The sequence below is a fragment of the Mustela nigripes genome, chromosome 15 (assembly GCF_022355385.1).
Source record: "Mustela nigripes isolate SB6536 chromosome 15, MUSNIG.SB6536, whole genome shotgun sequence".
NCBI lineage: Eukaryota > Metazoa > Chordata > Mammalia > Carnivora > Mustelidae > Mustela > Mustela nigripes.
Window position 1 is genome coordinate 564,311 of NC_081571.1, and position 24,339 is coordinate 588,649.

Below are 24,339 nucleotides of genomic sequence, written 5' to 3' on the forward strand. Positions count from 1 at the left end.
GAACCTCCATGCTGTTTTCCAGAGTGGCTGCACCAGCTTGCATTCCCACAAACAGTGTAGGAGGGTTCCCCTTTCTCCGCATCCTCGCCAGCATCTGTCATTTCCTGACTTGTTGATTTTAGCCATTCTGACTGGTGTGAGGTGATATCGCATTGTGGTTTTGATTTGTATTTCCCTGATGCCGAGTGATATGGAGCACTTTTTCATGTGTCCGTTGGCCATCTGGATGTCTTCTTTGCAGAAATGTCTGCTCATGTCCTCTGCCCATTTCTTGATTGGATTATTTGTTCTTTGGGTGTTGAGTTTGCTAAGTTCTTTATAGATTCTGGACACTAGTCCTTTATCTGATATGTCGTTTGCAAATATCTTCTCCCATTCTGTCAGTTGTCTTTTGATTTTGTTAACTGTTTCCTTTGCTGTGCAAAAGCTTTTGATCTTGATGAAATCCCAGTAGTTCATTTTTTCCCTTGCTTCCCTTGCCTTTTGCGTTGTTCCTAGGAAGATGTTGCTGCGGCAGAGGTCGAAGAGGTTGCTGCCCGTGTTCTCCTCAAGGATTTTGATGGATTCCTTTCGTACATTGAGGTCCTTCATCCATTTTGAGTCTATTTTTGTGTGTGGTGTAAGGAAATGGTCCAATTTCATTTTTCTGCATGTGGCTGTCCAATTTTCCCAGCACCATTTATTGAAAAGGCTGTCTTTTTTCCATTGGACATTCTTTCCTGCTTTGTCGAAGATTAGTTGACCATAGATTTGAGGGTCTATTTCTGGGCTCTCTATTCTGTTCCATTGATCTATGTGTCTGTTTTTGTGCCAGTACCATGCTGTCTTGATGATGACAGCTTTGTAATAGAGCCTGAAGTCCGGAATTGTGATGCCACCAACGTTGGCTTTCTTTTTCAATATCCCTTTGGCTATTCGAGGTCTTTTCTGGTTCCATATAAATTTTAGAATTATTTGTTCCATTTCTTTGAAAAAGATGGATGGTACTTTGATAGGAATTGCATTAAATGTGTAGATTGCTTTAGGTAGCATAGACATTTTCACAATATTTATTCTTCCAATCCAGGAGCATGGAACATTTTTCCATTTCTTTGTGTCTTCCTCAATTTCTTTCATGAGTACGTTATAGTTTTCTGAGTATAGATTCTGTGTCTCTTTGGTCAGGTTTATTCCTAGGTATCTTATGGTTTTGGATACAATTGTAAATGGGATTGACTCCTTAATATCTCTTTCTTCTGTCTTGCTGTTGGTGTAGAGAAATGCAACTGATTTCTGTGCATTGATTTTATATCCTGACACTTTACTGAATTCCTGTACAAGTTCTAGCAGTTTTGGAGTGGAGTCTTTTGGGTTTTCCACATATAGTATCATATCATCTGCGAAGAGTGATAATTTGACTTCTTCTTTGCCGATTTGGATGCCTTTAATTTCCTTTTGTTGTCTGATTGCTGAGGCTAGGACCTCTAGTACGATGTTGAATAGCAGTGGTGATAATGGACATCCCTGCCGTGTTCCTGACCTTAGTGGAAAAGCTTTCAGTTTTTCTCCATTGAGAATGATATTTGCGGTGGGTTTTTCATAGATGGCTTTGATGATATTGAGGTATGTGCCCTCTATCCCTACACTTTGAAGAGTTTTGATCAGGAAGGGATGTTGTACTTTGTCAAATGCTTTTTCAGCATCTATTGAGAGTATCATATGGTTCTTGTTCTTTCTTTTATTGATGTGTTGTATCACATTGACTGATTTGCGGATGTTGAACCAACCTTGCAGCCCTGGAATAAATCCCACTTGGTCGTGGTGAATAATCTTTTTAATGTACTGTTGAATCCTATTGGCTAGTATTTTGTTGAGTATTTTCGCATCTGTGTTCATCAAGGATATCGGTCTATAGCTCTCTTTTTTGGTGGGATCCTTGTCTGGTTTTGGGATCAAGGTGATGCTGGCCTCATAAAATGAGTTTGGAAGTTTTCCTTCCATTTCTATTTTTTGGAACAGTTTCAGGAGAATAGGAATTAGTTCTTCTTTAAATGTTTGGTAGAATTCCCCTGGGAAGCCGTCTAGCCCTGGGCTTTTGTTTGTTTGGAGATTTTTAATGACTGTTTCAATCTCCTTATGGTTGTGGGTCTGTTCAGGCTTTCTATTTCTTCCTGGTTCAGTTGTGGTAGTTTATATGTTTCTAGGAATGCATCCATTTCTTCCAGATTGTCAAATTTATTGCCGTAGAGTTGCTCATAGTATGTTCTTATAATAGTTTGTATTTCTTTGGTGTTAGTTGTGATCTCTCCTCTTTCATTCATGATTTTATTTATTTGGGTCCTTTCTCTTTTCTTTTTGATAAGTCGGGCCAGGGGTTTATCAATTTTATTAATTCTTTCAAAGAACCAGCTCCTAGTTTCGTTGATTTGTTCTATTGTTTTTTTGGTTTCTATTTCATTGATTTCTGCTCTGATCTTTATGATTTCTCTTCTCCTGCTGGGCTTAGGGTTTCTTTCTTGTTCTTTCTCCAGTTCCTTTAGGTGTAGGGTTAGGTTGTGTACCTGAGACCTTTCTTGTTTTTTGAGAAAGGCTTGTACCGCTATATATTTTCCTCAGGACTGCCTTTGTTGTGTCCCACAGATTTTGAACCGTTGTATTTTCATTATCATTTGTTTCCATGATTTTTTTCAATTCTTCTTTAATTTCCCGGTTGACCCATTCATTCTTTAGAAGGATGTTGTTTAGTCTCCATGTATTTGGGTTCTTTTCAAACTTCCTTTTGTGGTTGAGTTCTAGCTTTAGAGCATTGTGGTCTGAAAATATGCAGGGAATGATCCCAATCTTTTGATACCGGTTGAGTCCTGATTTAGGACCGAGGATGTGATCTATTCTGGAGAATGTTCCATGTGCACTAGAGAAGAATGTGTATTCTGTTGCTTTGGGATGAAATATTCTGAATATATCTGTGATGTCCATCTGGTCCAGTGTGTCGTTTAAAGCCTTTATTTCCTTGCTGATCTTTTGCTTGGATGACCTGTCCATTTCAGTGAGGGGAGTGTTAAAGTCCCCTACTATTATTGTATTATTGTTGATGTGTTTCTTGGATTTTGTTATTAATTGGTTTATATAGTTGGCTGCTCCCACATTGGGGGCATAGATATTTAAAATTGTTAAATCTTCTTGTTGGACAGACCCTTTGAGTATGATATAGTGTCCTTCCTCATCTCTTATTATAGTCTTTGGCTTAAAATCTAATTGATCTGATATAAGGATTGCCACTCCTGCTTTCTTCTGATGTTCATTAGCATGGTAAATTTTTTCCAACCCCTCTCTTTAAATCTGGAGGTGTCTTCAGGCTTAAAATGAGTTTCTTGGAGGCAACATATAGATGGGTTTTGTTTTTTTATCCATTCTGATACCCTGTGTCTTTTGACAGGGGCATTTAGCCCATTAACATTCAGGGTAACTACTGAGAGATATGAATTTAGTGCCATTGTATTGCCTGTAAGGTGACTGTTACTGTATATGGTCTCTGTTCCTTTCTGATATACCACTTGTAGGCTCTCTCTTTGCTTAGAGGACCCCTTTCAAGATTTCCTGTAGAGCTGGTTTGGTATTTGCAAATTCTTTCAGTTGTTGTTTGTCCTGGAAGCTTTTAATCTCTCCTTCTATTTTCAATGATAGCCTAGCTGGATATAGTATTCTTGGCTGCATGTTTTTCTCGTTTAGTGCTCTGAAAAATATCATGCCAGCTCTTTCTGGCCTGCCAGGTCTCTGTGGATAAGTCAGCTGCCAATCTAATATTTTTACCATTGTATGTTACAGACTTCTTTTCCCGGCTGCTTTCAGGATTTTCTCTTTGTCATTGAGACTTGTAAATTTTACTATTAGGTGACGGGGTGTGGGCCTATTCTTATTGATTTTGAGGGCGTTCTCTGCACCTCCTGAATTTTGATGCTCGTTCCCTTTGCCATATTGGGGAAATTCTCCCCAATAATTCTCTCCAGTATACCTTCTGCTCCCCTCTCTCTTTCTTCTTCTTCTGGAATCCCAATTATTCTAATGTTGTTTCGTCTTATGGTGTCACTTATCTCTCGAATTCTCCCCTCGTGGTCCAGTAGCTGTTTGTCCCTCTTTTGCTCAGCTTCTTTATTCTCTGTCATTTGGTCTTCTGCATGTGTCAGTTTTTATTGCTCACTATTATTCTGTTTTCTGGATGTATGACAATATTGAGCATTTCCTAATTGATGAACATTTGAGCTGTTTCCAGTTTGAGAGATTTTATGAAAAAGGTGTTGTAAACATTTGCATACATGTCTTTGTATGTAGACATATTTATGTATTTTCTAGTGAGTAAATACCCAGGATTGAGATTGCTGCTTATAAGGTAAGTGAGTTTTGGATCTTAATTTAATCTAATGTCCTGGCCACATTATTGCCTTAATAATTTTGGCATAAATCTCAGACATCACATAACTTCATCCATCTAATATTTTGGTATGTATATCTAAAAGAAAAAGATTTTTTTTAAGTTGTAGTTTTTTTTAACTTTATAAGAAACTGCCACACATTTTCTAAATTGGCTCTACCATCTTGAATTTCCACCAACAATTTGTGAGTTCTACTATTCTCTGTCCTTGCTAGTGCTTGATTTTGTCACTTTGTCTTCACATTAGCCCTTCTAATAGAAATATAGTGGTTTTTCATAGTGGTGTTAATTTTAGCTTAATGATATTAAAGATCTTTTCATATTCTTATTTACCATCTGTGTCTCTTCTTTGGTGAAGTTTTCAAAAGTTTTGTGCTTTGTGCTTTTTGCTTACTGTTCTTGAAATGTGAAAGTAGTTTAATATATTCCAGATAGAAGTTCTTCGCCAAGATTATGTGCTTTGCTTTGCAAATATGGCAAATTTTTTTTCCAATCTGTGACTTCTTACCAGTGTCTTTCAACAAGTAGAAGTTTCTGGTTTTAAAGTCCACTTTGACAGTTTTTTTCTTTCATAAGTCAGGCACTTTGTGCTGTAATTAAGAAATCTTTACCTAACTCAAGGTCATAAAGATTTTCTGCTATGTTTTCTTCCAAAGTTTTATAGTTTTAGGTTTCATATTTTTTTTATTTTGTTAAGAAGAATTTATGTTTTGGGTTCTCAACACTGAGCAGAAAGCACAGTGATTTCCCACATATTCCTGGCTCCCCCCAGCAGGCACAGCCTCCCCCACTGTCAACCACCAAAATGGTACATTTGTTAACATCAGTGAAACTACATTGACATATCATAATCATCCAAAGTCCATAATTTACATTCTGTGGTTTTTGACTAAATGTATGATGACACAAATCTACCATTATGATATCAGAGTATTTTCAGTGTCCTAAAAATCTCTTGTGTTTAGTCTATTCATCCTTCCCTCCCTTGAATCCCTAGGAACTACTGATCTTTTTTACTGTCTCCATAATTTTGCCTTTTCCAGAATATCGTATAATTGGAGTCATCCAGCATATAGCCTTTTCAGATTGGCTTATTTCACTTAATAGTGTGCATTTAAACTTCCCCCTTATTTTGTCATGTCTTAATAACTTTTTTCCTTCTAGCACGGAATAATAGCTCATTGTCTGGATGTACAACAGTTTGTCTGTCCATTCACCTACTGAAGGGCATCTTGGTTGAGATCAGGTTTGATAATTATGAATAAAGCTGCTATAAACATTGACATTCAGGTTCTTGTGTAGACATGTTTTCACCTCCTTTGGGCAAATACCAAGGAGTGTGATTGCTGGGTTGTATGGTAAGATGTGTTTAGTTGTGAAAGAAAATGCCAAACTGTCTTCTAAAGCAACTGTACCATTTTGCATTCACACAAGCAATGAATGAGGGATTCCTGTTGCCCCACATCCTCATTAGCACTTGGTGGTGTCAGCATTCCAGATTTTGGTCTTTCAATTGTATGTGTAGTGTTAGAATCTTTTTTTGTTTTTATTTGTGATTTCATGATGACATGTGATATGGAGCATCTTTTCACTTGCTTATTTGCTATCTTTATATTTTCTTTGGGGAGGTTCCTCTTAATGTTCTGGAACCATTTTTTAGGTGATTTGATTTCTTATTGTTGAATTTTAAGTGTTCTTTTTATATTTTGGATAACAGTACTTTATGTATAATCTGTGCCTTTTGCAAATATTTTCTCCAAGTATGTGGCTTTTTTTCATCCTCTTGCATCGTGTCTTTGACAGAACAGATGTTTATAATTTCAGTGAAATTCAACTTCTAAATACTTTGTCCCATGATTCATGGAATAAAGCTATTTTTAAACTTTAAAATTTTTTCCCTTTGCTTAAGCAGCTTTGGAGAATAAGGCATTTATTAGATAAATATTCCAAAATATCACTACTATCAAGAGCATCAGAGGAGAACAGCAAGCAACCATCTGCTCACTTTGATATGCCACTGTTGTAGGGGAGAACTACAGCTAAAACAAAACTCAATTCCACAGTAAGCAAAATAGATTCTAGAAAGAAGAACTCTTTATGACGGTGTAGCAGCTTTCTGCATGAGCAGTGTTCTATAAAATACACAGGGAGCTTTACTAGCTTTTAAAATAAAATTTCCCTGTCTTTTGCACCTCTCCATATATATAAATTTAAATATTAGGGGAGAATTTTCTAGTTACAAATCATAAATTTAGGCAATATTGAAGTCATGTATAATATAACTCTGCCTTAAGCCCCCCAAAAGAGCGTGATAGTTAACTAGAAGAGAAGAAGCATTTCATGATGTGTACTTATATCAAATCACCACAGTGTACGCTTTAAATATCTTACAATTTTATATGTCAGTTATACCCCAGCAAAGCTGTAATTCTTTTTTAATTAGCCATCTAGTGGTCAATATGGTCAACATGCAGTAGAAGATAACATTCATGTGTTAAACTGTGAGCATGCCCTGAATTTTTTATCAGTATTAATATCTTTCCATGGATATATAACCCATATAATCCACCTGCTAGCCAAAAGTTAAAGGTACAGTTCTTGGCCATAGAAACTTGTGTTTCTTTTGAATGACTCTTGGCCAATCTGGATCACTAAAGCTGGCCATGGTAATGTTGACTAAATTCAGAAGTTTTCCATTGCTGCAGTTGTGTTTTAATTAAAATCATAAAGTATTCTCTTACCTCTCATTTAACCAAACCTTTTTTTAAAAAAATCAGGGTCATATAGTTTTAACTACGTTTTTTCCAGTTAACATTAATTTTATAAGACATCAGATTTGGGCATATAATCAATGATGGTTGTTTAGTTTTTTAACAAAAAAGACTAAATACATGTATATGTACTGTTTCTCTGGAAAGAGTCATAAAATTCAAATTTTAAATTTTGAACCATGTACATGTATTACTTTCTCAAAAATTAGTAATATTTATTTTTTAAAAGTCTATTAATGTACCACTTCACACAGACCATGATGGCTGTAATAAAAAAAAAATGTGTTGGTGAGAATGTGGAGAGAGGAATATAAACAGTGAAGCACTGTGGAAAACAGCTTGAAGATTCCTTAAAAACTTAAAACATGACCCATAAATTTCATCTTGGATATATTCCCAAAAGAATTGAGAACAGGTACTCAAATGTGTGTACATATATATTCATAAGTGGAACCACCCTGTTTGTCTATCAACAGTTGGATAAACAAATTGTGGTAGATAGACATACAATGGAATATTATTCAGCCTTTAAAAAGTAATTAAATTTAGGGGTTCCTGGGTAGCTCAGTCTTAGGTGTCTAACTCTTGATTTTGGCTCAAGTCATGATCTCAGGGTTGTGAGACTGAGCCCTGAGTTGGGCTCTACCCGGGCATGGTGCCTGCTTAAGATTCTCTCCTTCTCCCTTTGTCCCTCCCCCGCCAAAAATAAAAGAATTAAATTTTGATATAATATTGATACATCTTGAAAACTTTATGCTAAGTGAAATAAGCCAGACACAAAAGGTGAGAGAATGATTCCATTTATATGAAATATTCAGAATAGTTAAATCCACAGAGATGGAACACTGATTGGTGGTTAATAGGAGTTGAGAAAAGAGGATTATGGGTAGCAACTGCTTTAGGGGGATTTTATTTTGGAGTGATAAAAATGTTTTGGAACTATATAGAGGTGTAATGGTTGTGCAACACTGTGAATGTACTAATTGCTACTGGATTGTTCACTTTAAAATACTTTTATGTTATGTGAATCTCACCTCATTTTTTAAAATTTTAAGTTTGATAGCTATAGATTCAACTCAAGCTATGTGAAAGTTCCAGCAGACTTTTCTGTAGAAATTGATGGGGTCTCAAATTTCATATAAAAATGCAAAATGCATAAAATAGAACAATTTTGAAGACAAAGACAAAGTTGGAGGACTTCCACTTCCTAGAATCAGAATTTAATATAAAACTACAACTACCGGGGCGCCTGGGTGGCTCAGTGGGTTAAAGCCTCTGCTTTCAGCTCAGGTCATGATCCCAGGGTCCTGGGATTGAGCCCCACATCGGGCTCTCTGCTCAGCAGGGAGCCTGCTTCCCCCCCACCCCACCTGCCTCTCTGCCTACTTGTGATCTGTCAAATAAATAAATCTTAAAAACAAAACAAAACTGGGACGCCTGGGTGGCTCAGTTGGTTAAGCGGCTGCCTTCAGCTCAGGTCATGATCCCAGCGTCCTGGGATCGAGTCCCACATTGGGCTCCTTGCTCGGCAGGGAGCCTGCTTCTCTCTCTGCCTCTGCCTGCCATTCTGTCTGCCTGTGCTCGCTCGCTCTTTCTCTCTCTCTCTGACAAATAAATAAATAAAATCTTTAAAAAAAAAAAAACAAAACTACGAAGACAGTGTGGTGCTAACATAAAGATAGACATATAGAAGAATAAATAGAATTGACAGTTGAGAAATAAATCCTTATATTTTTAATTAATTGACTTTTTAAACAAAGGCACAAAGGCAGTTCATTGAAAAAAAGATAGTCTGTTCAACAAATGGTGCTATGACAATTGGATATCCACTAGCAAAAAAAGATGAACATAGCCCTTATCTCACACCATACACAAAGCTCACTCAAAAGGGATTATACTCTTAAGAGCTAAAACAAAACTTCTAGGAGGAAATCTTTAGGACTGTAGACTGGGCAAAGATTTCTTAGATTTGACACCAGAAGCACAATTCATAAAAGAAAATTAGTAATTGATCTTCACCAAAATTCAAAACTAGTGTACGTTGAAAGATACTGTTAAGACAAATAACAGAGTGAGATAAAATATTTGCCAGACATGCCCCATAAAGAATTTGTATCTGGAATTCATAGAACTTCTACAACTTAAGAAAACAAGTAATTCAGCAGCCCAAAAGATGGGCACAAGATAAAAGCAGAAATTTACCAAAGAAAGTGTATAATTGGCTAATAAGTGCATGAAAATATGCTTAACATTATTAGTCATTAGGGAAATGCAAATTAAAACCACGATGAGATACCATTTCTCACCCACTAGAATAGCTGTTACATAAGAGACAGTTACAGATGTTTGTGAGGATGTGGAGTAACCTTTATTGCTGTCATAGAGGTAAGTGATACAGCCTGTTTGGAAAAGGGTTTGTAAGTTTCTCAAGGGGCGCCTGGGTGGCTCAGTGGGTTAAGCCTCTGCCTTTGGCTCAGGTCATGATCCCAGGTTTCTGGGATCAAGCCCTGCATCAGGCTCTCTGCTCAGCAGGGAGACTGCTTCCTCATCTCTCTCTGCCTGCCTCTCTGCCTACTTGTGATATCTCTCTCTGTCAAATAAATAAATAAAATCTTAAAAAAAAAGTTACACATCAAATTTTCACACAACCCAACAATTCCACTCCTATCTAGGAGAAATGACAACATATGTTCATACACAATTTTATGAGCAAATATTCATAGCATTATTCAGAATATCCCAAAATTGGAAATTCTGTAAATATCCAGTGAGTGGTGAATAGAGAAAGTACTGTATGTTCATATAATGGAATACTATTCAGCCATAAAAAATAACAAAGTACTGACACATCTACATCATGGAAAAATCTCAAATTTTAAGCTATATAAAGGAAGTCAGACACAAGAGATTGTATATTATATGATTCCATCTATATGGTATGCCCAGAAAAGGCAAGTCTGTAGTACAAAAAATTTATTAGGAGGTTCCTGGGGCTATGGGTGAGGAGGATTCATGGTAAATGGACAAAGGGGATCTTTTTGGGGAGCAGTGAGAATGTTGTAAAACTGAGTTATAGTTACATCATTTGATAAAGTTAACTAAATATCATTGAACTATATACTTGAAATGGGTGAACTTTTTTGGTAGAAAATATGCCTCAATAAAGTTTATTTTAAGATTTTATTTATTTATTTGACAGAGATCACAAGAAGGCAGAGAGAGGAGGAAACAGGCTTCCCACTGAGCAGAGAGCCTGATGCAGGGCTCGATCCCAGGACCCCGGGATCATGACCTGAACTGAAGGCACCCACCTGCCACCCAGGTGCCCCAATAAAGTTGTTTTAAAAAATCCATGGGATGCCTGGATGGCTCAGTCGGTTAAGCTGCTGCCTTCAGCTCAGGTCATGATCCCAGGATCCTGAGATAGAGTCCCATGTGGGGCTCCTTGCTCAGCAGGGAGCCTGCTTCTCTCTCTGCCTCTGCTTGCTTATGCTTTCTCTCTCTGTCTCTGACAAATAAATAAATACATAAAATCTTTTAAAAAAATAAAATAAAATAATAAAAAATAAAAAGTCCATTAGCAGGCGCCTGGGTGGCTCAGTTGGTTAAGGATCGAGTCCCACATTGGGCTGCCTGCTCTGCAGAGAGCCTGCTTTTCCCTCTCCCTCTGCCTGCTGCTCTGCCTACTTGTGCTCTTTTTCTCTCTGTCAAATAAATAAATAAAATCTTTACAAAAAATTTTTTAGAAGTCCATTAGCTAGTTTTCTCTTCCCATTGTTTGGTTATATAAGCAAGAGGTATTTATAGGCCTACATGTTAAATTGTAGCAAATGGTATATCCAGTGATGAATAAGGATGGTTTGTGCCTTCAAGGAGCTTAGAGTATGTAGTAGAGATGGTCAAGCTTACCTTTCAGTGTGATAAGGACTCTGTTAAGTGTAGTCACAGTATTGTGGGATTGTTAGAGGGTTTACCACTGGAGATTTCACCTAAACTGAATTCTGTAGTACAACTGGGAGTGAAAGCCTATACACAGGGAAAATGTAATGTGTTTAGGCATTGTTAGTACAGTTAGTACAGTCTCACAGCTGGTAGACAGGAAAAAAGGTAATAGTGGCAGGTAAGACAAGAGATCAAACTGGAGAGAAATGCACAGACCAGATAATTACAGAACCTTGATCACTAAGAAGGAAAAGTACTTTTCAAACACTTCTGTGTGTTTGAACTTTATCACTTCAGGAAGGAGGATTAGCAGACTGATTTTAAGCAGAGGACTGGGAGGAGATTTGGGTTTTAGAAATCTCTCTCTGACTGCAAGTCTTAAAAATAAAGTGTTGGGCTGTAAGTGAGTACTGTAGGCTATTGAAGTAATAGTTACTTGGTGATAGAAAAATGGGTAGATTATGAAACATTATGGAAGTGACTATTACAAGACCTTGCTACTGATTGTAGGTAAGGAAGAGGAGGGGTCAAGATTGACTTTCAGAACTAATAACTATAACCACCTAATATCTGGGGATACTGTTCCTGGAGAACAAGGAACAGTAGAGTGGGGAGCAGGTCTGGGGGAGGAAATGGGTGTGATGGCTTTGGACATGTGCTTGAGGTGTTTTTGGTATGTTAAAGCAGAGGCATGTTAAAGCAAAGGGGGATAACTTCAATTGGCAAACAACTGTGCAGTGGCCAGAGGACTGTCAGTCACGCACTGTAGTGGTTTATTTGCATAGTAGCGGAAGCACATGATAAAGAGTGGGAAGCAGATACAGCAGTAGCTAAGGAAATGGATGAGGCTGCACAAGGGGTAAGAAAAGTCCAGGCATGTATACTCACTTCCGAATGGTGCCACTTTTGTGCTCAGCAAAGGCAAATCCAGGTTTCATGGGCGAGCCTAAAGAGCCCCCCTTAAAGAAAAGGAATACAGAGTTTTAACTATAGAACTAAATAAGCAAAAGTAATATTTACATAGACTGATAAAAGAAATCCCAACAAATAACAGATTTTCAAAAGTTGACAAATACTACAAACGTTACAAAATTCAGAGTCATCACAAAATACTTTCTTATTACACTTTTTATCTATATATAAACCACCATTTGAAATGCCAGATTTTGTGAAAAATTATGAATAATTCCTGTATTCTTTTTTTCTGTTTATTTTTTTATTCTTTGTGAGTACAAAATGTCAATGGGAAATGATGAAATTATAAGCAAACTTGGTATTTTAAACTGTTTTTAAAATAGAAAATTTGGCTTTTGGGGGATTTAGTCTTACATTGGTAGTATTTAACCCTTTTAAAAAAAAGACTTAAACTGCGGTTAATATCAAAACTGGGAAGCAGTGAATAATAGCTAAAATTTGTTCATCACTAGATCTAAACAAATACAAATATAAATATTTTCTTAGCTGCTCTTTTTGCTAATGGGTTTTGTTATTTTCTAGATATACCCTCAAGGATAATTGCAAAAAGCATATTGAAGTATGGGATCCTTCTCCAGAAGAAATTATTTCAAATGAAGTAAACAGCTTAAATCCTGTGTCTGTAAGATCTCTACCTAATGAGAATCTCCAATCACTTTATAATAAGGAACTGCCTGTACATATCTGTAATGTGATATCTCCTGAGAAGATTTATGTTCAGTGGTTATTAACAGAAAACTTACTTAATAGGTATATAAGGAAAACATATTACCTATGGGATTTTCCCTATATTTTGTTTCAAAGATCTAGAAATCATAAAGGTGGACTTTTAAGAACAAAATTATTTCAGCTAAACAGTTATTTTAAAACTAGTTAAACATATACAAGTAGTATCTTTACTAGTTATTTTCACTGTATTAGAATTAGTCATTCTACAAATACCTAATTGGGCATAACCCGTATTCTAGGTGTGGGGGATATGGTGGTAAAAATATTTACATGTCTTTGCTGTCTTGGAGCTTAAATTCTGGTAGAGGGAGAGACAGTGGACAAATAAAATAGTTAATGTAACAGATGATGGATGATAAAGACAATAGAGAAAAAGCAGTTGGGAAGGAAGGCAATTTTGGATAATCAGGAAGGACCTCAAGAAAACAGTTGCCATTGTAATGGATCCTGAATAAAGGGAGTAAGTAAACCATGAGGCTATCTGGGGGGAAATATCTCAGGCAGAGGGAAGAGCTAGTTCAGAGATCCTGCAGTGGAAATATACTTGGGTATTCAAGGAAGAACAAAATATCCAGTTTGGGCAAAGAGGGATAATAGAAGATATGTAGTTGGAGCATTATATTATTGTAAGAAATATTATAGCATTATATGTTGTAAGAAAAGTTTTAAACGTTAAATTTTTTTCTTTATATAGTTTAGAAGAAAAGATGATTGCTGCTTATGAAAACTCAAAGTGGGAACCTATTAAATGGGAAAACGATATGCACTGTGCTGTTAGGATCCCTGATAAAAATCAGTGGCGAAGAGGCCAGATCATCAGAATGGTTACAGACACACTGGTAGAGGTAATTGAAGAGTTAAAAATAGTAACTGAAGGTGAATGCATTCAATATTTTTATCCTGAAATTTTTTAGTCTCATTTTTATTATGTTATTCAGTGGCAAAATATATTTTGAAATATTGTCTTTCCACAGACTAAAAGTTATTGCTTTCATAGGTCTTGCTGTATGATGTGGGTGTTGAACTAGTCGTGAATATTACGTGTTTACGAGAACTTCAAGAAAACCTAAGGACAATGGGAAGATTATCTTTGGAATGTTCTCTTGTTGACATAAGGTAGTTATTCACTGAATAATTTTTCTCACTATTGAATAATTGTATATCTTTTTGGTTTTGGATAGGTTCTTGTCAGTTTTCATATTACTAACATTCTGAAATTTCATAAATCTAGTTAATTTCGAGGTTTTAAGAAAAGGGAAAAAAATTTGGAGCACATAAATTTTAGTGGTACTAAGGAATGGAGATAGGTCAGTATGATTGGTATCTAAATAGAATTCAAAGTGTTAAATATTAAAAAACTTGAGGGACATAGGCAGATAGAAATAATGTGTATTTCATAAGCTTAGCATTGCATGGAAAGCCAAAAATATGTAAATTACAAAAAAAAATGAATTAAGATTCTGGGAAAGTGGGGCACCTGGGTGGCTCAGTTGTTATGCATCTGCCTTTGGCTCAGGTCATGATCCCAGGGTCCTGGGATCCAGGCCTGCATCAGATCAGGCTCCCTGCTTGGCAGGAAGCCTCCCTCTCACATTCCCCCTGTTTGTGTTCCTTCTCTCACTGTGTCTCTCTCTGTCAAATAAATAAATAAAAATCTTTAAAAAAAAAATTCTGGGAAAGTGGCATTAATTAGTTTTTGAGTCTAGTAGAATTCTACCATAAACATAGAGCAACTTGGATAGCAAAACTGAAGACTGCACAGTCTTTACAATAAAAGTGAGCAACTAGGTTTCCCTCTCTAAGCCTCCAGATACAAACAGGTGTGGCATACCATGCCCTTATGCGCCCTTTTGGTTACCAGTATTTGTATGGAAGGAAGGAAGGAAGGCTGACTGAAAGTAGTATTTCGCTGGAGCATGCAAGCCAGTCTGAGAACAGCAACCAAGACTGTTGCTGTTCAACCAAGATGCAAGATGCTCTTCAGAGCTGGATGCTAAAACATAATGTGCCAGAATTTCATGGTACTGGAGCTGTAGCCATATAACCTTTGGAAGTATTCCATGACCTCACACCGAGTAGAAACTCTTAGGAATAGAGCCTGATTTTAGCAAATCAGACAATGGGGCAAAGGAAAGAAAAGATGCAGACAAAAGTAGGGGAGAGGAACAAGATATCAAAATATGAGGCAATATTTTCTGTCATTTGGGGAAAACAGCCAGAGAATTCTAGAGCCATGAAGCTAGGAAAGCAATTGTGATCCACCTCTTCCTTCTAAAAACACAGATTTTTTAAAAAGATTTTATTTATTTATTTGAGAGAGAGAATATGAGAGGAGAGAGGGTCAGAGGGGGAAGCAGACTCCCCACTGAGAAGGGAGCCCTTTGTGGGACTTGATCCAGGACATGACTTGAGCTGAAGCCAGTTGGTTAACCAACCGAGCCACCCAGGCACCCAAGCGCAGGAAATTTTATTTCACTTAAAACGTGAGCAAAAGAAAGAATTACAGTCAAATTCTATACAAACTATTAGAAGTAAAAAGAATAAAAAGCCAGATAATAACCCTACAGGCAATAGAACCCCACCAAAAAGGCATGCTCACAAAATAATAAAACTGTAAATTTCAAAATGAGCTTAAAAATTTAGAAAATTATAGACACTGAAGAACAACATAAAACAAAATTATAAAAACTCAGAAATAAGATTGATTACAGAAGAAGTAAATTTGAAATGAGAAATGATAACACTCAAAAAAGAGAAATAAAATTTAAAAATCATATCAGAAATACAGACCAAACTAGAAAAAAGCACAAAAGCTAATACACAATAGATAATGCCTTAAGAGAAATAGAAGATAGAGGGGTACCTGGGTGGTTCAGCTGGTTAAACATCTACCTTCTGCTCAGGTCATGATCCCAAGGTCCTGGGATGGAACCCCAAGCCAGGCTCCCTGCTCAGCAGGAAGCCTGCTTCTCCTTTTCCCTCTGCCTGTCCCTCCCTCTCCTTGTGCGCATGTGCGTGCTCTCTCTCTCTCTCTCTCTCTCGCTCTCTCTCTCTGTCTGTCTGTCAAATAAAGAAATAGAAAGGAGGACAAAGTTTTAAAATTAAAAAGAACAAAAATCCAAAAGATTTAAAAACAAAAGATCTCTAAAATTTTAAAAAGCCTCAACATATGTGTAATAGGAATCTCAGAGAAGAAAATAAAAAGAAATAGAACAAAATAAATACTAAAAACTACGATTCAAGAAAGTGTTCCCAAAATAAAAGATTACTTAGAACTATGTATAAAAGAGCACCCTGCATGTCTTGGAAAATTAATTCAGGAAAGCTGACACTCAGAGATTAGTAAAATTATTAATTTATAAGAGGAAGAAGATCAAACCTTAATGTCAGATGGCATTCCACTGGAGAAATATTTTTTAAATACTAAAAGAAAATGGCAAGGTATGGGTTTTATATTCACCCAAACTGACCTTTAGGTATAAAGATTACAGACAAACTAGGAACCACTCCTGAGGAATCTATAAGAGAACAAACTTTATTTAATCAACAGTAAGCGAGAGAGTTTGACATAAGAACTGGTGGTGTTACATTTATTTTTACTTAAAGAACAGAGACTAAAATGGTCATTGTTAGGGAAGCAGCATTGAATGGAAAGTAGATATGGCACAGTTTCAAAAATAATGTAGGGAGATACAAAGTAAAGTATTCATGGAAAGTTGAATAAGTTTGCCTTTTGCCTTATTAACTAGGAGTGAGGATTTCCAATAAGATAGTGGGGGAAAGTTGTTAATAGTATTGATTTAACATGGGAACTATGTTAATATTTTATATAAATATTATATATGTTAAATATTTCATAAAATATTTCATATAAACACATTAGTAAAACCAGTAAGGAAAATGTAATTCTAGTCTCAGAGAAATTTCTTCAAATGACCTTTTTTTTTTTTTTAAGGGAGGGGTTGGGGAAAGTGGATTGCAGCAGGGAAGAGGGACAGAGAGAGGTTCTCAGGCAGGCTCCACACCCAGCTCAGAGCATGACACACCAACATTTCACAACCCTGAGATCATGACCTAAGCTGAAATTGAGAGTTGGACTCTTAACTGGCTGAGCCAACTAGGAGCCCTTTTTTCAAATGACTTTAAAACATAAAATGCTGTCTGTACATCCCTACCAGAATATATCCTAAGGACAAAAAAAAAACTTCTCCCCTCAAAAAATTAACTGTTTTTTTCATTCTCCCAAAGTTGGTTGTAGTGTTACTGAAACTACTCTGTGTGTATTGTGGGATAAGTCAAAATTACAATTATGTATGTAATATTGAGACCTGGTATGATTGATACATAATAAAGATGTTAAGATTAAGGTTAATTTACCTTTTACTTCTGATTTTGAATCAGAATTATATCTAGAAACTCATTTTATATTTTAATTATCAAAAATACATATCTGAAGGACCTAGTAGCAATGGCCTGTGCTGGTTTGTAAATTGTGGTCTCCAAATCCCATTTCCCAATAAAAGAAATTAGAGCTCTTTGGGACACTGTCTGATTCCAGATCTTGGACAGGAAATTTCATACCGTATGAACCTAGAATATCTTGTCATAGCAAAAAACAAAGCTATAAAAAAATTGAGGTTATGACAAAAAGACTCAGTAGCCTATCTGAATAAACTTCCATTGACCAAATAAGGGACTTTAGCATTAGTAGGATAATTGTAATGCAGTAAAGCAATTGACATATTTTAAATCCCTAAGTTCATAAAGTGACTTTAAAAATCTTAAACAGGATTTTTTTTTTCACAGGATTCTAGGGAACTATCTCACTATTCCAAAACAGGTGAATAAGGAAAATGAAAATTTGTCTTGCTTTTCCTATACTATCTGTACCTCAGTATAATCAAATAGTTGGCAAGGGGAAGTTGTTCTTTTTAAGTATTCCAAATAACAAAAGAAGAATGATTTCACTAGAATTGTATCATTTTACAACCCTAATAAGGAGTCTAGGCAATGATTGTCAGTGGCTATTAACATAACAAAATGAGAATTGGGCATTATGTGCTTCTTGATGGAAATACACAGCATAGACTATAAATACTATTGCTGAAAAAGTAGAAACCTGAACCTGATCAATACTGCATACCTAACTATGATTTTAAAGGAAACTCAAGGGACAGAGGAACATATTAAACACCATGGGAATGCCATCAGCTAAATCCAGGCATGGAAACTATAGAACAAATGACTCTATTTCTCTAACAGAAAATTGTAGGGAAAAAATTCAAAATAATGATTTGAAACCTCACAAAAACATAAATGCTATCTGAATGGTTGATATTAAGAAATTTTTTTAGGTGTATTAATGTACTGTGGTTAGGTTTGTTTAAACAGACTTTTATTGAAGCGTAATTGTTATACAATACAATATTCATTTCAGGTGTACCATATAGTGATTTGATATTTATATACATTACAAAATGGTCACCACAATAAGTCATTTGTTCTTGGTACCATTTGTTACCATACAAAGTTGTTACAGTCTCTGTCTTATTTATTTTATAACTGGAGAATTACACCTCTTCATCCCCTTCACCTATTTCATACATTTCCCCTCTGGCAGCTACCAGTTTGTTCTCTGTATCTGAGTCTGTTTGTTTATCCATTTGTTGTTTAGACTCCACATATAAATGAAATCATATGTCTTTCTCTGTCTGACTTATTTTACTTAGCATAGTATCATCTAGGTCTACCCTTGTTGTTACAGGTGGCAAGATCTCATTCTTTTTATGGCTTAGTAATATTCCATAGATGTGTATGCCAAATCTTCATCCATTCAGCTGTCAGTGGATATTTGGGTTACTTTCATGTTTTGGATATTGTAAATAATGCTGCCATAAACATAGGGGTGCATATATCTTTTTGAATTAGTGTTTTTGGGATTCTTCAAGTAAATACCTAGTAGTGGAATTATTGCATCTTACGGTAGTTCTATTTTTAATTTATTAAGGAGCCTCCATACTGTTTTCCACAGTAGCTGTGCCAGTTTGCATTCCCACCAACCATGCACAAAAGTTCCTTTTTCTCCACATTCTCACCAACATGCTATTCTTACGGGGGTTTTTATATGTTATTTGTGCATTTATTTTTAAAGGTGTTTTTTTTCCAAGTTTTGGGTAGTTAACAGTGTAATATTAGTTTCAGGTGTACAAAATGGTGATTTCAACACCTGGTGCTCATCAAAAGTGCTTGTGTTTTTTGTTATAGCCATTCTGACAGGTGTGAAGTGATAGCTCATTGTGCTTTTGATTTACATTTCTCTGATGATTAGTAATGCTGCCCATCTTTTCATGTCTGTTGACCATCTGGATGTCTTCTTTGGAGAAATGTCTTTCATGTCTTCTGCCCACTTTTAACTGGATTATTTGTTTTTTGGATGTTGAGTTTTATACGTTCTTTATGTATTTTGGATGCTAACCCTTTATTGGCTATATCATTTGCAAATACCTTCTCCCATTCAGTAGATTGTCTTTTTGTTTTGCTGGTTGTTTCCTTTGCCACACAAAAGCTTTTTATTTTGATGTAATTCCCAGTAGTTTATTTTTGTTTTTGCTTCTCTTGCCTCACGAGGTGTACCTAGAAAAATGTTGCTATGGCCAATGTCAGAGAAATTACTGCCTGTGTTCTCTTTTAGGATTTTTATGGTTCACATCTCATTTAGTTCATTTTTTCTAAAAAGACCTACAGATGGGCAAACCACAATAGGATATCACCTCACACATGTTACAATAGCTCTTCTCAAATAGACAAGAAATAACAAATGTTGGTGAGGATGTAGGAAAAAGGGAAACCTAGTGCACTGTTGGTTGGAATATAAAGTGGTGCAGTCCCTGTGGAAAACACTACAGGGGTTCCTCAGAAATTTAAAACAAAACCACTATATGGTCCAGCAGTTCCACCTCTAGGTATTTATCAAAAACAAAACAAAACAAAAAACAGAAACACTGGTTCAAAAAGACATATACATCCCTGTGTTCATTTCAGCATTATTTACAATAGCCAAGATGTGAAAGCAAGCTCACTGTCAACCAACAGATGAATGCATAAAGATGTGTGAGGTGATACCCCATTGTACCAGGGTAATTCTGGCCTTGTAGAATGAATTTGGAAACATTCCTTCCTTTTTAACTTTTAAAATAGTTCAAGGGTAAGTATTACCTTTTCCTTAAATGTTTAGTCTAATTCACCTGTGAGACCATCTGGTCCTGGACTTTTGTTTGTTAGGAGGTTTTTTTTAATCATTATTATTACTATTATTGCTTCACTTTCATTACTACCATTTATCTGGTCTGTTCAGATTATCTGTTTTTCCTGATTATGTCTTAGAAGTTTCTGTGTTTTTAAGAACTTATCCATTTGTCCCATTTGTTGATGTATAATTGTTCATAATAGATCTTAGGAGACTCAGTATGAGTTTTTATTATAATCAGATTTCTCTTTGAAAAATACAAAAGTGACAATTTCCTGCTTCTAGGGGACCTTTTTTCATTGAGAAATCCATGGAAATCTAATTTTTTGTACCCTGGTGAACACTGAGTAATGTATGGAATTATTGAATCAATATGTTGTACAATTGAAACTAATATAACATTGTATGTTAATTATACTTTATAAAAATAGAAGAATTTATAGACTCTTAGACTTGGAACTCAAAGATATTAGAGGCATCATGACAGTAGTTCTTTATATACCACCCCTAATAGATGAACATTCAAAACCTGACTTCAGTGCTGTTAAATTAAGCATCTCTCTCAAAGGAGGTTGTTTCTTTTTTTTTTTATTAAGATTTTATTTATTTATTTGACAGAGAAAGAGATCATGACTAGGCAGAGAGGCAGGCAGAGGGGGAGGGGGAAGCAGGCTCCCTGCTGAGCAGGGTGCCTGATGTGGGACTCAATCCCTGGACAGCAGGATCATGACTGAGCTGAAGGCAGTCTCTTAACCAACTGAGCCACCAGGCGCCCAAGGAGGTTGTTTCTTTATGAGGCATGTTCAGCCACTATATTTCCTTACATGACATTAAAATTGATCTCCCCAGTAGGATACCTTGTTCTAATGACCCCTTTCTGTTCTAATTGCTGGTAAACCATTTATTTAATGTCCTTGAAGAACTTACATTAGGAGTTACCATAATCCACCTGTTTGTACAGAACATTTCTCTAATTTTACAGGTACCTCTCCCACTGTTCATGATTACTAATAGTGACTGTGGGACCATATCTACTGATAGAACAATCAGTTGAAAGAATTTATTGCCCTGGAATGGAAATCTCAGGCTGACATACTATAAAAATCTTAACCTAGTTTTCACTTCTACCTGGAATGGTTCAGTCAGAACAATTGAACAGAATTCTATCAGTCCTTTAATTGTATCCAATAATGTAGAGAATGTGTTCCTGTACACACCTTGGATAATAGCTTTTGAACTCCAGTGGAGTACCATTATTTCAAGAGTGTGGTAATAGTTAACCTTTACTACTTCCAGGCCTTGTAGTAATTACCTTATTGGCATTACTTTAGTTAATCTTCATAATAAACCTTAAAACTATAGATAAGGTGTTATTTATTGCTAAAGAAATTGAGTCTTCAATAGGTTAAGTAATTATCCAGAGTAATGCATCTATTAACTTTTGAGCTAGGATTATAAACGAGGTCTGAATTGAAAATTGGAGCTCTAGGGGTGCCTGGGTGGCTCAGTGGATTAAGCTGCTGTCTTCGTCTCAGGTCATGATCTTGGTGTCCTGGGATCAAGCCCCGCATCGGGCTCTTTGCTCAGCGGGGAGCCTGCTTCTCTCTCTCTCTCTCTCTCTCTCTCTCTGCCTGACTCTCTGCCTACTTGTGATCTCTCTCTCTGTCAAATAAATAAATAAAATCTTTAAAAAAGAAAAAAAATTGGAGCTCTAATCACTGTTTTACCACCTCTCTGAGAAATCTCTCATTTTAGGAAAATATATATAACATACAATTTGTCATTTTTAGTGTATATTTTAGTGGTATTAAATACATTAAGAATATTGTGTAACCTTGGGACGCCTGGGTGGCTCAGTTGGTTAGGCGGCTGCCTTTGGCTCAGATCATGATCCTGGCGTCCTGGGATCGAGTCCCACATTGGGCTCCTTGCTCAGCAGGGAACCTGCTTCTCCCTCTGCCTTTGCCTGCCATTCTGTCTGCCTGTGCTCGCTCTCTCTCCCTCTCTCTCTCTCTGATGAATAAATAAAATCTTAAAAAAAAAAAAAGAATATTGTGTAACCTTTACCACTATCCATTTCCATTTTCATTTTTCCCAACTGAAACGTACAGTTTTATGAATACAGATCAATGGTATTTTTTAAATGATGTAAGTCATTTCAGACATTTAGAAAAGTTAGGGACATCTGGGTGGCTCAGTTGGTTAGGTGTCTGCCTTTGGCTCAGGTCGTGATCTCAGGGTCCTGGGATCAAGTCCCACATTGGGTTCCCTGCTCAGTGGGGGTCTACTTCTCCCTCTGCCTACTACTCCCCGTGATTGTGCTCTAGCTCTCTCTCTCTGACAAATAAATAAATAAAATCTTTTTAAAAATATATATATATTTTAAAGTTAATATTTATACAACATTAATTCATAACAGATCATAGGAAAATCCTAATATTGACACTGATTTTTATCTGAATACCATCATCATAATAAAAAAATTTAGGAGTCACTGACAATTTAAGCTTAACTCATAAGAACACAGGGCTTCTTAATAAATAATGTAGCACATTTACTAAATCCTACTTGGTCAGACTACATGCACGGTTGATTTTGTTAGCTTATTCATATAAACTGTTTACATGTGAGAAGATTGACCAGATTGGTTATTTACTCAATGGGTCAGCTGCAGTGAAACTCCAGATCTAGAAACCATGTGTAAAAGAGCCTTCAGAGCCTGCATTTCTGATACTTTTAATCTCTTTAGTGGTATTAGTTCTTATTCTTTGGAGGTGGTTTTGATGGTTAGAAAGTCATTCAGTTTCAATTCTGTAAACTAAAATAGAATATGAAGCTGAATACTCTGCTTTTCGTTGATCTGTCCATATTTACTTAGCATTTTTACTATGAATATTAAAAAATACATTTTCTATAATTAATGAGTCTGCTGTTCATAGATGGCAATTCATATTAGATTTAAATTCCAGAAAAAATTGCAAAATGTACAATGAAATCATTATTGCAAAGGGACTGTTCTTTTTAAATTTACGTTAAATAATTTTGAAGTTCCTCCTGTGGGCCAGGCACTATCCTAGGCATTAGAGATCTGATGGTAGACATAACACATAATACATTATCTCTGCTCTCTGAATTTATAATCTAGTCAGCATGTATAAAATGTATATAATATGTTAAAAAATACTTAAAATGTACCTTTTTAAGAGTTCTTAGCATAGCTGCATATATATGTAATTGCATATAACAGTTATACATATGTTAACGTATGATATGGTCCATTAAGTAGAATAGAGGAATGAACAAAAGGATATGAAAATAGGGAAGAAAATTGTGAAAACAGCATAAAGACATGTTAACACAAAGTTAAATTGATTTCTCACTATGTATGTAGTTTTTTCATATATATATATGAATATATACATATAGTGGGGTTTTTTTATATTTCTATATGTTATGCTCTTTATTACAAAACAAGTCTTTTATTGGTGTTTTAGACCAACTGGTGGGAGTGACAAATGGACAGCTACAGCCTGTGACTGTCTTTCATTGTACCTAACTGGAGCTGTAGCAACTATAATCTTGCAGGTGTGTAGTGGGGTAAGCAATTATAATAGACATGTAATGACTATTTTATTGATGTTTTCTAGATTGCGTTATTGAGAAGATAACAGCAAATTATTTAGATTTTTTTGGCAGCCCTCTTTTTTTGTCTTATTTTGTTATAACACCTGTTTGATAATGGATGCCCCATAATGATTGTATGAGTTAATCAAAAAATTTCCAAAGTAATAATCTTGAGTCGATAATTTGCATGTTAAAAAGCAGAATGTATAAAAAAAACAATGTATGTATGCTAGAGTGCGTTGTGGAAGCCTTCTACTATTCTTTACAAACTGAGAAGTTAGGCTTCTAGTGAAATCATATTGATTGTATGTCATTTAAAAAAATGTGTTTATAGGAATAAGGGTTTGAGAAGAGAATATATTTTTTCAGAACACCTAGACATATTATTTCTTTTATTTTAACTTGATACTTTTCATTGCATTAATGATTAGAATTTTCTTGAATAAGTAATTTGTCCATGTTACTTTTTCTATGTATACCTTTTCTATTTTCATAATTCCATTCAAAGCAGAATATAGGTCTTGCAGTTTCTTCCTTTCTATTCATACACACACACAAGACACAGCTGGGAGAATACATTTCAGTTCTGTAATTTTCCAAGAGTTTAGGAGAATAGAGAAATTTGTAACTGATACTTCCCTAGC

At 35.7% G+C, this 24,339-nt stretch overlaps 1 protein-coding gene across 2 annotated transcripts in view; it reads left to right on the top strand.

Annotated features, from left to right (window-relative positions):
- RNF17 (ring finger protein 17) overlaps window positions 1-24,339 on the top strand; it is a 161,661-nt gene that overhangs the window by 71,530 nt on the left and 65,792 nt on the right. The window contains exons 20-23 of one of the 2 annotated variants that reach the window (XM_059377630.1): window positions 12,619-12,846; window positions 13,520-13,670; window positions 13,823-13,941; window positions 23,566-23,668. In XM_059377630.1, the coding sequence (XP_059233613.1) occupies window positions 12,619-12,846; window positions 13,520-13,670; window positions 13,823-13,941; window positions 23,566-23,668 (601 nt within the window). The remainder of the gene's footprint in view (window positions 1-12,618; window positions 12,847-13,519; window positions 13,671-13,822; window positions 13,942-23,565; window positions 23,669-24,339) is intronic. The other variant, XM_059377631.1, reaches the window with a different exon arrangement.